General features: G+C 40.2%; 1 protein-coding gene across 2 annotated transcripts in view; it reads right to left on the bottom strand.

The window, feature by feature from the left end:
- Positions 1 to 16,781, bottom strand: part of CFAP91 (cilia and flagella associated protein 91) — a 72,470-nt gene extending 55,689 nt beyond the window's left edge. Inside the window, exons 1-5 of one of the 2 annotated variants that reach the window (XM_066347727.1) lie at positions 16,604 to 16,781; positions 12,140 to 12,216; positions 11,473 to 11,630; positions 9,607 to 9,687; positions 8,449 to 8,505 (exon numbers count right to left, since the gene is read on the bottom strand). In XM_066347727.1, coding sequence (XP_066203824.1) covers positions 8,449 to 8,505; positions 9,607 to 9,687; positions 11,473 to 11,630; positions 12,140 to 12,216; positions 16,604 to 16,730 — 500 coding nt within the window. In that variant the 5' untranslated portion in view covers positions 16,731 to 16,781. The remainder of the gene's footprint in view (positions 1 to 8,448; positions 8,506 to 9,606; positions 9,688 to 11,472; positions 11,631 to 12,139; positions 12,217 to 16,603) is intronic. The other variant, XM_066347728.1, reaches the window with a different exon arrangement.
- Between the last annotated feature and the right edge of the window lie 453 nt (positions 16,782 to 17,234).

Genomic DNA, 17,234 nt, shown 5'->3' with positions numbered 1-17,234 from the left:
GCAGAAAATAGGACTATCAACACCCACAACAGACATCTTTGAGGGAAGAATAAAAAACCTGACTATTCAGGCAAAACATAGTTAAGTGGCCCTTGTGCAAATGAGATCAGTTTACCTGCTTCTTGGAAGAAATACCCTAGGCTCGTCCACAGTGTCGTAGATGGGGCTGACGGCCCTGGGCAGTTTCCCATTTTTTGATGATAATATAAATGGTATTGTGTTTTTTTTTTGGGGGGGGGGGGCTCATCCAGTATTGGTATTGTGTTTTTAACTTAAATTTCTACTTGTTTGTTGCTGATATATAGGAAAGCAATTGACCTTTGTGTATTAACCTTGTATCTTATATCCTTGCTATAATCACCTATTAGTTCCAGGAGGTATTTTTTTCTAGTCAGTTCTTCATATTTTCTATGTAGATGAACATTCATCTGTTTACAAAGACAGTTTTATTTTTTCTTTCCCAATCTGTATAACATTTATTTCTTCTTCTTGCCTCACTGTATTAGCCAGGACTTCCAGTACAATTTTGGAAAGGACCAGCAAGAGGTGACATACTTGCCTTATCTCTGATTTTAGTAGGAAAGCTTTCAGTTTCTCACCATTAAGTATGATGTAGATTTTTGTACATGTTCTTCATCAAGTTGAGGAAGTTCCCCTCTATTACTAGTTTACTAACTTTTATCATGAATGAGGATTGGATGTTGTCAAATACTTTTTCTGCCTCTTATTAATATGATCATGTGATTTTTCTTTGTTAGCCTGTTGATGTGATGCATTACATTAATTGATTTATAAATGCTGACCCAGCTCTGCACATCCATGATAACTGCTACTTGGTTGTGATATATAACTTCTTTTTGGCCCTGGCCAGTTAGTTCAGTCAGTTAAGAGCATCATCTCAAAATGTCAAGGTTGCAGGTTCGATCTTGGTCAGGGCACACATGGGAAGCAACCGAAGAATGTACGACTGAGTGGAACAACAGTTGAATGCTTCTCTTCCCCTTCCTCTCTCTGTCTCTCTAAAAATCAATGAAAATTAAGCCCTGGCCAGATAACTTGGTTGGCTAGAGCGTCATCCCAGAGCGTAGAGGTTGCTGTTTTGATTCCCTGGTCAGGACGCATACCAGAGCAGCTCAATATTCCTCTCAAAACAAACAAACAAACAAACAAACTTTTTTTATACATTGCTGGATTCACTAATACTTGTTGAGGATGTTTATACTTATGATCGTTGTAAGGTTTGGGCTCAGGGCACCTTTAAATCCAGAGCCCCCTTTAAAACTCAAATTCTTCTCACCCAACTTCTCAGCCCAGCTCAAAACAGAACATTCTCACCCCCCACTGTGAGATTGTAGTTACCATATTTCCCCATGTATAAGACGCTCCCATGTATAAGACGCACCTTAATCTTGGGGCCCAAAATTTGAAAATAAATGTATTACATAAAGTTATTGAACTCAAGTTTTATTTGTCATAAAATTCATACAACTCATCACTGTCAAAACTCCCATCCATTAGCTTGTCCTCATCTGTGTCGGATGACAAATCACTGTCCTCAACAATGAGCACAAAAACAAGGGAAAATGCAAGTAAAAAAAAAACTACAATCACTGTATAAGACGCATCCAGTTTTTAGACCCCACATTTTTCGAAAAAGGGTGCATTTTATACATGGGGGAATACAGTAATTGGCTTGCTATTCTCTCCCTTAATGGCTTCCTGGCCTTCACTTTGAAATGTAGCAAAAAGTTTATCTTTGCAGAAATGTCAGGGAAAGCTTACATTGGGGAAAAGACCTGACAATTAGGAGAGTTTAAATCACAATAGTTGTTTGTAAAAGCCTAGCCACAGGCTCAGAGACACTGCTCTCCCATAGCTCTCTTCTGATAGATCAGCTGCCAGTACAAACCCCGTGGGAGGAGGGGTGACTGGCTTGCTTCAAGCCCCGTCCTACCGGGGACCTTTTGAACCAGTCCAGGACATTTTTAGATAGTTGAGTTTAGACTTTTTTGGCAGTTGTTACATAAAATGTCCTAATATAAAATTTTTTTCATTAAAAAGCATGAAAAAAACAAAATCAAAATATTAAGATTTTATTTACAAAGCTTCTTTATTGTACAGGAAGTAAAAATGCTGTTATAATCTGGTGTAACTGGTAGCCACAGATGGTTGACTCACCAATCACAGCTATCCACACCAGCAAGAGTCTTCTATGAAAACCTAATTCATCTATTTGTCTTTATCCCTGATCATTTTTCTTGCTTTGATATCCACTGTATATGAAAATCATTATAGCTATTACTGGTTTCTTTCTATTAGTGTTAGCATGGTGTATTTTTTCTCCACCCATTTACTTTTTTTTTTTTTTTTTTTTTTGAGAGAGAGTCAGAGATGAGGGACAGATAGGGACAAACAGACAGGAAGAGAGAGAGATGAGAAGCATCAATTCTTCATTGTGGCTGCTTAGTTGTTCATTGATTGCGTTCTCATATGTGCCTTGACTGGGGGGCTACAGCAAAGCAAGTGACCCCTTGCTCAAGCCAGTGACCTTGGGCTTTGAGCCAGTGACCTTTGGGCTCAAGCCAGCGACCATGGGGTCATGTGTATGATCCTACACTCAAGCCAGCAACCCTGTGTTCAAGCTGGTGAGCCCACACTCAAACCAATGACCTTGGGTTTTGAACATGGGCCCTCCATGTCCGAGTCCGATGCTCTATCCCCTGTGCCACCACCTAGTCAAGCTCCACTCATTTACTTTTAATCTATTTGTATCTTTATATTTAAAGTGGGTTTCTTCTTGACAAAATACAACTGGTTCTTGTTTTTTCATCCTCTGACACAGGATATATATATATCAGCACACATAATCAAATATACTGTTATTATTCTGAGCAAACTGTCATCTGTTAGATCAATTAAGAAAAATAAACTGTTTATTTTACCTTCATTTATTTTGTCTTTGATGGTCTTCTTCTCTTTATGTAGAACCCAAGTTTCTGACCTTTTTTTATTTTCCTTCTCTCTATAAACCATCTTTGAACATTTCTTGCAAGGTAGGTCTAATGGCTACACATTCTCTCAATTGTTATTTGTTTGAGAAAGTTTTTATTTCTTCATCACTTCTGAAGGATAATTTTGTAGCATGCAGAATTCTAAGTTAATAGTTTTTGTTTTTTTTTCTCATCACTTAAAATTTTTCACCTCTCTTCTTGCTTGCCTGTTTTCTGAGAAGTCAGATGTAATTCTTATCTTTGTTGCTCTGTAGATCAGGTAGTTTTGTCTCTGGCTTGTCAGATTTTTTTTCTTTATCTTTGGTTTCCTTTAATTTGAACATTATGGCTCAGTGTCTCCTGGTATTCTCATTACACATATGTTACACCTTTGTTATTGTTCACAGTTCTTAGGTATCCTGTTTCTTTTTTGTGTCTCTTTTTTGAGAAAGAGTCTCTGTTCTCTTTGCTTTTCAGTTTTAGAGGTTTCTGTGAATATACCCTATAGCTCAGAGATTCTTGCCTCAGCCATGTCCAGTCTACTAATGAGCCCATCGGAGGAATGTATTTCGCTTACAGTGTTTTTGATTTCTAGTATTTTTTAGTTCTTTCTTAAGACTTCTATCTCTCTGTTTATACTGCCTATCTGATCTTGCATGTTGTCTACTTTATCCATTAGAGCCCTTAACATATTAAGTGTAATTGTTTCAAATCATTGTCTGATAACACCAACATCCCTGCCATATTTGGTTCTTATGCTTCTGCTATGAATTGTGTTTTTTGCCATTTAGTACGCCTTTTAATTATTTGATAAATAATTGAGGCAGGACAGCTACAGGGAGCTACAGGGAGCCTTTGACATTCCACTTCACCTCGGTCAGTTAGGCTCTGATAATAACCCGGCAGGTTAGGCTGTGTTGAAGTAGTTTCTCGCAAGAGTGACATTGTTAAGAAGAACAGAGTGCTCTGGCATACTTCAAAATGGCTACTTTTCCCCCTACCCCTTCCAGAAGTACAGAGGACTTTTCTGCAGTGTCCCTTATAAGAATCTTGTTGAGCTCCTGGAGGAAAAATCTCACAAAATTGTGAAAGCTCTCCATGACTGGGTCCTCCTAAAGTTTTTAATTCGCAGTTTCCACACCGAGCCTCCAGCAATTCACCAACTCTAGTCCAGGCTTTCCTACCAGGGCAGTTTTCACTCATTAACATCTTTTCTGGGAAGGCAGTACTCCCTGTGTTTGCCTGTCTCTCTAATCTTTTTTTTTTAATTTTTAAAAATATTTTATTTATTGATTTTTAGAGAGAGGGGGGAGAGAGAGAGAAGGGGGAGGAGCAAGAAGCATCAACTCCCATATGTGCCTTGACCAGGCAAGCCCAAGGTCTCGAATCGGCAACCTCAGTGTTCCAGGCCGACGCTTTACCCCACTGCGCCACCACAGGTCAGGCCTGTCTCTCTAATCTTGAAGCAGCTGTTTGCCCCGTGTCCACCCCTCTCTGTGGATTCAAGAAAAAAACTGTTGGTTTTTCAGTCTCTTCGGCTTTTTATTTATTGTTAGGACAGAATGGCAACTTCCAATCTCCTTACATGTGGAACTGAATACCACCACTGAATGTTTGTAAAATATTAGCTTTTTATCCTCTTTGCCAAGATGCTTACATAGAATCCAAAGTAACAACTCCAAAGAATCCTAGATGGTGGTGGAGTAGGTGGAAGCTATAGTCACATCCTCACAGGACCAACCTGGAATTACAACTAAATTATAGAACAATCATCCTGAATAACCAGCTGAAGAGAAGTCTTATAAACAAGGATTTACAGAAGTCATATCAAAACTGGTGGGAAGGGCAGAAATGCAAAAAAAAAAAAAAAAAAAAAAAAAAAAGGCTGGTACTGCTCTGATGGGTAGACTGCAGTTCCCAAGAGATATTTCAGCTGCAGGGGGTTTCTTCTGAGAAGCATGGGGTCTAACCAAGCTGGGCTCCCCAGCCTAGAGCACCAAAGCTGGGAAGAGGCACCACATGAAACCTGGCTGTGAAAAGCAGCAAGGTTTCAGCCCTGGCCGGGGAGCTCAGGTGGTCAGAGTGTCAACCCGATACACCAAGGTTGTGGGTTCCATTTCCAGGCAGGGCACATACAAGAATCAACCAATGAATGCATAAATAAGTGGAACAACAAATCAATGTTTCTCTCTCTCTCTCTTAAATCAATAAATAAAAATTAAAAAGAAGAAGAAAGGCAGTAGGGTTTCTGTCCATCAGCGGGGACAAGAGTCTGCTAAAGACAAAGGCATCCTCTAAAAGAGCTAACACACAAAATTTTGTTCACAGCCACTCACTCTGAGTTCTGGCAAAAGGAGGGTAGAGTAGACTAGAGTGGCATGAAGAGAATGTGAGGTTTGTGGCTCTGGGGAGAGAGCTGAAGGGACAGTCAACAGGACCCTGGTGCTGAGTCATTCTTCGAAATGTCAGATGCCATCTTTCTGGGGTAGAGCACTCCCCTCTGTGTGGCATCAGCCTGGGGAAAGCAATAGCCTCACCCTCTGGACTTCCTCTCACCCTCTGCCCCCTCTGCAGAGGTTATACCCTTCTGAGAAGTCAGCTGCCTTGGGCAGGGTGTAAGGTCTGGGCAGATTTGGGGTGTCAGTGACTGGGTTGTGTGGCTTTTGGGTGGGGGCTATTCCCCCCACTTTCCCATGAACCTGACTGATGCTTCACCTTTATGAGAGATCCCTCGAACCACCCTCGGGGCTTCCAGCAGAACTACCCTGGGGCTCCAGAGACACCAACCACCCGACTCCTAGTGTCTCTCCCCTGCCCAGGTCAGGGAAAAATCTGAGACAGATTGAGTGAGTTGTGTGGCTCTGAAGCAGGGGCCCAGATACACTTGTCTCATAACTTCCCCTTTGAGCATACAAAGGATTCCATGGAAAACAAGCCTGCAGCTCTCCCCAGATAACTGACACCACACAAAATTGTCCTGCTTAGAGGGCGAGCAGAGAACCTATTCTCCATCTATGTAAGAGCCTAACGTGTCCATACAAGTCTTTAAAAGTCAGAGGAGAAGGCCCTGGAGCCCTGGCCGGTTGGCTCAGTGGTAGAGCATCGGCCTGGCGTGCAGGAGTCCCGGGTTCGATTCCCAGCCAGGGCACACAGGAGAAGCGCCCATCTGCTTCTCCACCGCTCCCCCTCTCCTTTCTCTCTATCTCTCTCTTCCCCTCCCACAGCCAGGGCTCCATTGGAGCAAAGTTGGCCCAGGTACTGAGGACAGCTCCATGGTCTCTGCCTCAGGTGCTAGAATGGCTCCAGCCGCAGCAGAGCAATGCCCCAAATGGGCAGAGCATTGCCCCCTGGTGGGCATGTCGGGTGGATCCCAGTCGGGCACATGTGGAAGTCTGTCTGACTGCCTCCTCGCTTCTAACTTTGAAAAAATACAAAACAACAACAACAACAGAGGAGAATTGGGATCATGAAGGACACTTACCTTGCAGACTATACACATTTTATAACATATATACTATTTATAAGATGCTGTATCACTAGGGTTAACCATATCCTTATTTGAGAGCCAAGCCCTACCTAAAGTTTTATTCAGACATTTAAGACCTTAAAAAAAGTTTATTTTCTGCAATAAGATACCACCTCACACCTGTTAGATTAGCTATATTAACAAGACAGGTGATAGCAAATGTTGGAGAGGCTGTGGAGAAAAAGGAACCCTCATACACCGTTGGTGGGAATGTAAAGTAGTACAACCATTATGGAAGAAAGTATGGTGGTTCCTCAAAAAACTGAAAATAGAACTACCTTATGACCCAGCAATCCCTCTACTGGGTATATACCCCAAAAACTCAGAAACATTGATACGTAAAGACACATGCAGCCCCATATTCATTGCAGCATTGTTCACAGTGGCCAGGACATGGAAACAACCAAAAAGCCCATCAATAGATGACTGGATAAAGAAGATGTGGCACATATACACTATGGAATACTACTCAGCCATAAGAAATGATGACATTGGATCATTTACAGCAAAATGGTGGGATCTTGATAACATTATACGAAGTGAAATAAGTAAATCAGAAAAAACCAGGAACTGCATTATTCCATACGTAGGTGGGACATAAAAGTGAGACTAAGAGACATTGATAAGAGTGTGGTGGTTACGGGGGGGAGGGGGGAAAGGGAGAGGGAAAGGGGGAGGGGGAGGGGCACAAAGAAAACTAGATAGAAGGTGACAGAGGACAATCTGACTTTGGGTGATGGGTGTGCAACATAATTGAACGACAACATAACCTGGACTTGTTATCTTTGAATATATGTATCCTGATTTATTGATGTCACCCTATTAAAAAAATAAAAGTATTAAAAAAAAAAAGAAAGGTTTATTTTCCTAATCATTTATTAGTACCTTGGATTTTTTTTCTTTTATGGAAATGTGAACTTATATTGCCACAGGAAAGAATATAGCAAAAATCAGATTTTTAATGGGACATTTTATCTAACCTGCTACTTTGCCTTAAAAAAACAAACAAAAACAACAACAACAACAGGAAACAGCATATTAATCCCAGATTCAGCCCTTGTCCACTGCTTCCCTCTCACCCTGGTTCACTCCTTGAAGGACAAAAACCGTATTTTATTTATTTTTGTATAACACATTGCTTTATGTAGGTCAGGACTCTAGTATTCAAAAAAATATTTCATGATGGATTAGCCCCCTTAATAAAGTGTTGAAGAACTGCAGTTAAATAAGTGTGTGTTTCAGGAAAGACAAAAAGAACATTTAAAGCATTTTTCAACTTTATTTTTACCATAACTAATAATAAAAAATATATTTTACATTATAACTATTACCTATCTATCTATAGATATGTATATATCCTAAACAAAAGTTAGAGGTAAAAAACAACTTACCCTCCATATGGCTGATGCTTTTGGTTATTTTCTATTCTATATAATTCTTTAAATGCTGCTTAGGAACTACTAGCACGTTTTATGACATCTAATGGTTTGTAATCCATGGTTTAAAAAATATTAATTTAGAAAACTATCTTCTGAAAACAAATATGGAAGCAAACAATAAATGGTTCAGTAGGTAGAGCGTCAGACTGGGACGCAGAGGACCCAGGTTCGAGACCCCGAGGTCGCCAGCTTGAGCACGGGCTCTTCTGGTTTGAGCAAGGCTCACCAGCTTGAGCCCAAGGTCGCTGGCTCAAGCAAGGGGTCACTCGGTCTGCTGTAGCCCCTGGTCAAGGCACATATGAGAAATCAATCAATGAACAACTAAGGAACCACAACGAAGAATTGATGTTTCTCATCTCTCTCCCTTCCTGTCTGTCCTATCTGTCCCTCTCTTTGACTCTCTCTGTCTCTGCCACCAAAAAAAAAACACCCCAAAAACAAAACCAATAAAAAATAAACTAAAAAAAGAAGTTTTAAAATAATGGTTACTTACTTTACTGGTGCCAAAACAAAACTGAGTGGCATCTTTTCATGGAATGGAAGAAAAGGCCTGGGGGAGAAAGGAAAACACAAACATGTGAGCCTTTGGCATTGTGTGCACGTTGAGCTTTCTTCCAACTTCAAAATCAGTGAGCTTGAGTATCCTGTATACCAGTAATCCTCCAGCTTTGACACACACAGAAACCCTGGGGAGTGGGGAGATTCTTGTTTAAAGTACAGATTCACATGTACAGCCCAGGAGATTCCGTAGCTATATGGTAGAGCCAAAGAATCTGTACTTTTATAACAATCATTACAGTGTTTTCTCTGCGGGTGATACACCAGGTAGACCTTGGGAAGCAGTGCCCTATAGTTGCGCTTCAGCGGGTTATTAGCTCCCAGAAACTTTTCAAGTTCCCTGAGACATTTGAAATTCCCAGTGATTTAGTTTTAAAAACTACTCCCCCTAAAAGTCTAGGAATTGAGTATACTATGTTAAGAATTTAACATTTTTCTGAAAAAGTCAGCATCATAAAATTTCTGAAAGGAGTTTGTTCATAAATAATGTGGATTAAAAACTTACTTTCTCAAGGAAGCTTATGTAGATATGATACCAAAACTATTTTTCTTACTCAGATAAGAGCTACAGAGACATCCTCATCTTATTTTAATTTGATCTGAGTATATGATAATCTCATGAGGATTAATCACTAATGAAACAAAGCGGATCTCTGACCATGTTGGTTTTGACAATATTCACTCAAAGAGAGCTAATGTCATCTATTTGTTCACTTTTATCAATTTTCCCTGCACTATGACCGTCATGGTGTCTCTACTATATCTCACTTCATTTTGTTCTCAAATATGCATTCTTATTTGCAATTAAGTTCCTTGGAAATCAGGTTGACTTAGCTGGAATACCAGCTCTACCACTTGCTAACTTTTGTAACCTTGAGCAATTTATTGCTCCTCTCTTGGTTTCAGTATCCTTACTGGTAAATTGGGATAATATATTTTATTTCTATTGTGAAAATTTAAAATATATATATTTAAAGCACTTAAAGTGATGCCTGGCACATTGCATGCACTTTAAAATGATAGCTGCTATCATTATCATAAAAAGGTTCTCTAATAATATCAGGGCTTATATTCACTACTAAGTACTTTTTACCTTTCAAAATATTTATAACGATTCTTTCCAGTAACATCAGGATCTTCATAAACTTCAGGCATCTGAAAGGAAGTGCTAGTTCTAAAATAAAGCAGGAAAACATTATTCGAGTCTAACATATTTTCAAATATAATTTCTATTTAACATTTCTATGTCTATAAAGTAGGAGGTACAAGGGTATTTCAGATTGCGAGCAGTTTTCTATAGCACACATCTGACTGACCTACATCTCAAAATCGATATAATTACTTTCCCTGAGCCAGTTAGTATATAATAGGAAGTGAGAGTTAACAAAAGAATCAATCCTCAGAGACACAGAGGACAGCCTGATAGTGCCAGAGGGGAGAGGGGTTGGGGGGCTGGCTGGAAAAGCCGAAGGAATTAAGAAGCACAGATTGGCAGTTACAAAATAGTCATGGGGATGTAAAGTACAGCATGGGGAATATCATCAATAAAATTGTAATAACCGCCCTGGCTGGTTGGCTCAGGTAGAGCGTCAGCCTGGCGTGCGGGGGACCCGGGTTCGATTTCCGGCCAGGGCACATAGGAGAAGCGCCCATTTGCTTCTCCACCCCCACCCCCTCCTTCCTCTCTGTCTCTCTCTTCCCCTCCCGCAGCCAAGGCTCCATTGGAGCAAAGATGGCCCGGGCGCTGGGGATGGCTCCTTGGCCTCTGCCCCAGGCGCTAGAGTGGCTCTGGTCGCGGCAGAGCAAACCCCCCGAGGGGCAGAGCATTGCCCCTTGGTGGGCAGAGCGTCGCCCCTGGTGGGCGTGCCGGGTGGATCCTGGTCGGGCGCATGCGGGAGTCTGTCTGACTGTCTCTCCCCGTTTCCAGCTTCAGAAAAATACAAAAAAAAAAAAATTGTAATAACCGTATATGGTACCCAGTGGGTACTGGAAACATTGGGGGAAACAGTAAAGTATATGATTTGTGAAGTATATAATATTCTAACCATTATATTGTATACCTGAAACTAATGCAAAATAATATTGAGTGTCAACTGTAATTGGAAAATGAAATTTAAAGCTCTTTTAAAAAATAAATAAATGGCTTGATTTATTAAAAGAATAACAAGAAAAGAGTCAATTTGTGAAAAACTCATAATTTTAAAAATGCCTACTTTTTCCCTGGCCAGTTGGCTCCGTCAGTTAGACCGTTGACCCAAAATGTCAAGGTTGTGGATTTAATCCTCAATCAGGGCACATATGGGAAGCAACCAACGAATGCACAGCTAAGTAGAACATGAATGCCTCTGTGTGTGTGTGTGTGTGTGTGTGTGTGTGTGTGTGTGTTTCTCTCTCCCTACCTCTCTCTCTTCCTGCCTCTCTCTGTCTCTCTAAAATCAATCGATCAATAATTTTTAAATGCCTACTTTCAATTAATAACAAAGTTTTAAAACACAACTTTTGTATAGGATGAAAGGCAGCATTTAAAAAAATTTACTAGGTATAAACTTATAAGTAATTAGAAGAAAAAGGAATTCAAGAGACTTGTCTCTTAAGGTGCTTTGGCTACAAGTCTTCAAAACACTTATATAGATACTACCAGAAAAGTACACTTCGAACTTCTAAGATGGGTCAAAGGAACACCAAATTCAGTCACCTCCACTTCTGGTAGCAAGCTGTCCTTTAATATATATATTCACTCCAACCTTCTGAGAACATCTGCTAACCAATAAGCCTATAATCAATATTCCTGAATCTGCCTTGTTTTGGTCAAAGGGGTTAAAAGAGAGAATCTAGGGTTAATTGGGCTAGGTATAGCATCATAATTGTACATTTTAAAGTCATATAAAATAAATATTTTTAAATAGAAAAATGCACTCATTAAAAACATGGGCAGCAGCTGAAGCCACTGGACACTTACATGGCAAGTTGCTGGAGGGTTTCTCTGTGTTTCTCCTCATGTCCCTTCCATTCCTGACTGACAAATGGTGGGACGGGATCTGCTTTGCTCCAATACAGAGAACATCTTGGATAATGGATCAGGTTACTGAACATGGTTCTAAACCTGGGAACTTTTTTCTAATGGTAGCAAAGGAAGGCAGAGATTAAAAGGGACAAAATTATACCATCAGATTTTCTAAAGCAGTTTACCTAATAGTATAGCCTTTTGAAAAGGGTACAGAAGAGTGTATATGGCATAGAAAGAAGGGTTATTGGTATAGGCATAGAATATCTCTGGAAGCATACCCAAGAAACTAATGACAATGAATGATTAAGTGAAGGGGGCAGAGGGTTAGAATGTATTTCATACTGTATATGCTTTTGAACTTCTTGAATTCTTTTAATACAGGCATAAATTACTTTTCCCATCTAAATAAATTAGGTTATAATGAGTCCTTTATTTATTATTAATTAATCTTCATATTGGGCCACAAATATGCCTTTGCACCTAGTAATCATGGCAAAGTAATTTCTGTAAAATACAAAATCCAGTGGAGATTTGTTGATAAGTTGATCTTATCAGTGCAGTTGGCCACATTAGATGGTTCAGGTTCATTAGGCTGCCTGAGTGAATGAATTGGACCTACCAGTCTGCTTCGACTCAGGAATGCTTGGCTGTTTGCCCTTGCGTGATCTTTCTCACTTGACACAATAAATAACGGATCTGTGAAATAAACAATAAGGTAGGATAAGGAACAGAACGTATCTACACCTATGCTGAGAACAATGGCGAAGCAATATAATTTCTTAATTGGCAAACAAATTAGAAAATTTAGATATTGCCTAACTCTGCAACAGCTCATAGCTCTGTTACTCTACTACTACCATTGAGAGTATGTGAGATGCATTTCTTTTCTGTGCCTTCCAAAGTCATTTTACAGAAATGGAAAGCGAAAAAAAGCCTAACATATAGTCAAGCACCAGAACCTAAACATTTTTTCTATTATTCTATGAACAAACCAGTCTCTGGGTCTAGGAAGCCCAGAAAATAGTCCCAGAGGAAGGAACATGTATACATACACAATGCTCATTGCAAGTGAAAGAAACAGTAAGTTTGGGCACTACCTCCCATACTCAGTACACAGGGAAGATACAGACTCAAGAACATGTTATCTTTGACTTGGTCCACATGGTAAGAAAATGTCATTTTCTAATAAGAGATAAATAAAATAAGATATCTTCAGAATTCACCCATTAAGTTTGCAAGTATGTTAATGATGGGACTAAGTTATTTCTCCAAAGTTCAACAAAAGATTGATGTATTGAGAATAGTATGGAGTAAAAGGAAATTCCTATTCATATTCTTGTTTTAAGTCATTTGAAAGATATCACCAGGTTGATGGTTGCAATTGAATGGTTCATTTGAAATTAGTTTAGCCTGCACATCCTGAGTCTGAGTAGTAAATAATAAACCATTCTTCTCTTAGTCCCATAAAGAGTGTGAAGACATGGCATCAATAGAAACATTCTTGCCATCTAGAGAAGATAGTGTGACACAATACTGTATGATTTGTGACTGCACATTCTGCAACATATCCAATAACTGTGATCATAATCAGTGCTCAAAAAGCAGTAGAGGGAGCATTTAAGATCTTGATCCCAAGCATATCTTGCCAATTTGACTCAAATAAACTCATAAAAATTCTCAAATACTATTTTTGAAAAGCAGTAGAAAGGCCTCTGAGATGCCCAAGTAATAGTAGTCAACAGGTATCACTAGACAGGTATTACATAAGTACTTTATATGCAATAGTCTATTTAGGCAGGTATTAAGTACTTTATATCCAATAGTCTACATAGGTGCTAGGCCTCCATTTATAGATGAGGAAACAGGCTTCAAGAAGTTAGCAACTTGGGTGGGGGAGGGAAGTAAAGAGGGAGAAGTATGTGGTGAAGGAAAGTGATATGACTTTGGGTGATGGGTACACAACAAAATCAACAGCTCAAATGCTATAGAGATGTTTGCCTGAAACCTATGTACTCTTATTGATCAATGTCATCCCATTCAACTTAGCTTTCTAAATAAATGAAAATAAATCACTTAACTTTAAAAAAGATATTAGCAACTTACTAATCGGCACTTAGGGTTTGAATCCCAATTCTTCTGGCTCCCAGGCCTAATATTATCAAAAGCCCATAAATATTATGTGAGAAATTTTCCCATGGAAATCATGAGCAAGCCCCTCAGCCAATTTACCCATATTGTGGAAATAGTTCTAACAAGCCCAGGAAGTTTTCACAACCAAGTAATGGTGCAAGGAAGTATTTCAAACCTCAAACTATAATGACTACTTTTAGTGGAAAGTATAATAAATTGCAGATTCTAAGGAGGAGGGGTGGAGGAAGAGAAGAGATCACGATAAATCCAGAAAGTATTTTCAAATATTTTTGGAAGCTAGGAAATATATGTAATATGTTTGAAAGACTTTAATTATCAGGGCAGTAGTGTAGCTACTAATCCATCGAAAAATGTACGGATTCAAGGAAGTGACCAAGCATAGAGGGCACTTCAAGAGAGGTACATGATACACAGCATTTATAAAAAGCAGAGTGAGCCTGACCTGCGGTGGCACAGTGGGAAAAAGCATCGACCTGGAACACTGAGGTCACCGGTTCAAAACCCCGGGTTTCCCTGGTCAAGGCACATATGGGAGTTGATGCTTTCTGCTCCTCCCCCCTTCTCTTTCTGTCTCTCTCTCTCTCTCTCTGTCTCCTCTCTCTAAAATGAATAAATAAAATCTATAAATAAATAAATAAAAATAATAAAAAGCAGAGTGAAAATCCTAATGGCATATAAGTGATTGGCAGTTGGGATTTATAAAAGAATGATGTTAACTGTAAAATACTATACAAATGTAAGGTGTCTGGATTTATCTTAATTACTACAGTGATCAGAAGAGTAAAATTTCATTTAGTGATGCCAGCCAAGCAAAGCTTCCTAAAGCAGCAAAAGCCTTGAATAGACAATTAACTACATTGAAAGGTTATTGGGTTTGAGGGGTGGGAGCAGAGGAAGTGTGAAAAGAGCTTGGAAAGGTGTTCCTATGTGTACCACTGACCTCGACACCCACCGGGGCCAACAACCTATCTTATTTCTGTCTTCAATTTTCAGCTCATGTATACAAAGACTCTATACAATTGTTGGAGAGCTTTAGGCTAAGAAGTCATGTAGTGTGCCACTGCAATCTCTGTCACAGTAAAAGAAATCCATACACAGTGGCTTTCTGTCAGATGGAAGAAGGAAGCATACACACAGAAAGAAGCAGGTTTAGAGTTGCCAGATAAAATATAGAATGCCCAGTTACATTTGAATTTCAGGCAAGTAAAATAACTTTTTCATAAATATGCCCCAAATATTGTGTGGGACAAAAATGTATACCAAAATAGTATTCATTATTTATCTCAAATTCAAATTCAATGATGTGTATTGTATTTTTATTTGCTAAATCTGCTAACCCTGACAGGAGGGCAGGTCACCTTAATTCTGACCTTCCCTGTTCTGGCTACATTGTCCATGAATAGCTAGCCGAGACTTCCTGTTTTATTAGAATAATTCAAACTCTCATTTGACCAGTTCTGAGCGGATGTAGAAATTTTGGGTATCTCTCTGCAAAAGAAAAAAAGTTACTTTTAGGGATGAAAGAAACAAGGAGATTAATAAATTCTTCGCCTGTCTTTACTGAAGGAAGATAGCTATCATCATTCCCAAATTACCTGCTGTGTTTAGAGGAGTTTACTACATGTATTTTATAAGATGAAACCAAGAGCAAATAAAGACCACTGACCAGAATATAGGCAATCATTACATAACCTCTGTACCAGGAAATGGGTACTCTATAGGAGTCCCATCCAAAGATGATCTTTTGCATCCCAGAGGAGACACGACATAGTTAAAAGCAATGCAAAGTTCAGGTGAAGAGCCTGGAACTACTGAGGCAAAATTGGGAAAATGTGTCATGCTTAACCATTATATGTTTTTTAAGAATATACTCAGTAATGTAATAAACATTTATGAAACACCTAGCATTATGTACTAGCACTGGAATAGGTATTGAAAGGCCAAAGAAATGTATAGAACAAGACCTTAAAGAACGCAAGGGACTTAAGGTCCAGCATAACAGATAGAACATAAATAGACAACCAAGGCATTAAAATAAATTGGGGTTTTATTGACCCAAAAAGATTCAGTAGACCTAGTTCATAAGCAATGGGTAAGAATAAGTTTAAAGGAAAAGAGAGCCTGACAGGCGGTGGCGCAGTGGATAGAGTGTCAGACTGGGATGCAGAAGGACCCAGGTTCGAAACCCCGAGCTCGCCAGTTTGAGCACGGGCTCATCTGGTTTGAGCAAAAGCTCACCAGCTTGGACCCAAGGTCGCTGGCTCGAGCAAGGGGTTACTCGGTCTGCTGAAGGCCCGAGATCAAGGCACATATGAGAAAGCAATCAATGAACAAATAGGGTGTCCCGACGAAAAACTGATGATTGATGCTTCTCATCTCTCTCCGTTCCTGTCTGTCTGTCTCTGTCTATCCCTCTCTCTGACTCTCTCTCTGTCTCTGTAAAAAAAAAAAAAAAAAAAAAAAAAAGGGAAAAGAGAAAACTAAAAACAAAGGTGAGATAAACTAGCACTTTACCGAGAATGCCAAATTTGGAGTTGCCCAGAAAATGGGATCAGGAAGGTCATTCTTGTTGGGCGCTTTATGCAGTTTGAACGCAGGACTGTTGAGTGACTCTTCAAGTGTGCAAATCATACTACTGTATACTTTTCTTGGCTGTGTAAATTATCAGGAAAAGGGGGTGGCGAAAAATAAAGCGGCTGCACACCGTGCTCGGAGACGCAGAGCGCGCCGGCAACTTCTGAGGAGCTCCTAAGAGCGTCGCGACCTGGAGGGCTCCGAGCTGCCCCCGCCCAAGAAAGGACATCCCCGGGCAAGGGATCTGTCCTGAGGCTCGCCTTCCATTCGTCGCTCCCTCGGTCAGATCCCATCGCCTCAAAGGCCCACCTAGCCCAGGAGTCGGTAACTCAGGAGGGAGGTCTGGGGCTGCCCTTACCGTACAGGAAATCATACGTTCGACTGGAGGAGACATTGCGCCAGGCCCCGGAATTCACCACGCACCGGGTTTGAGACACCTTCTGCTTAGCTTGGGGCTCCGCGCTGGTCACCACTACGCGGCTCATGGTGCCCACTCTTGCCTCCCGCCAGCAGGGAATCAACTACCTTTAGCTTGGCGGCCGTGTGCACTGTAGCTATGGTAACCACAGCTCCAACGCGAAAGTGGGGGCGGGGTGAGGAGCAGCAGTAGGGGCGGGGCTTACAAGGAAAGAGTGAGGAGAAAAGTGGGGTGAGGAGGGGGAACGGGATGCGGGTGGAGCGGAGAGGGCGGAGGAGAAGAGAGTCACGATATCTTCGAAATAACTGCTACGCTAAAGCATAATAAGTGATTGCTAAATTAATCAATTCACCCATTTATTAAACAAATTTACTGCCACTATGCAATAGGCATTGAAGATTTTGAGATAATTTGTACTAACTGGATGATGGCGAAAAAAGACACAAACAAAATACAATGTTATAATTGATATAATATTTTTCTGTCTATGGGTTGAGCAATTTATTCCATTTTCTGTTCTTTCTTCCCAAAATGCTCCTCACCTTGCCCCCCATTTTCTCACTGCTGACTC

This window comes from Saccopteryx leptura, chromosome 8, assembly GCF_036850995.1.
Source record: "Saccopteryx leptura isolate mSacLep1 chromosome 8, mSacLep1_pri_phased_curated, whole genome shotgun sequence".
Classification (NCBI taxonomy): domain Eukaryota; kingdom Metazoa; phylum Chordata; class Mammalia; order Chiroptera; family Emballonuridae; genus Saccopteryx; species Saccopteryx leptura.
This window is presented reverse-complemented; position numbering and strand designations above follow the sequence as displayed.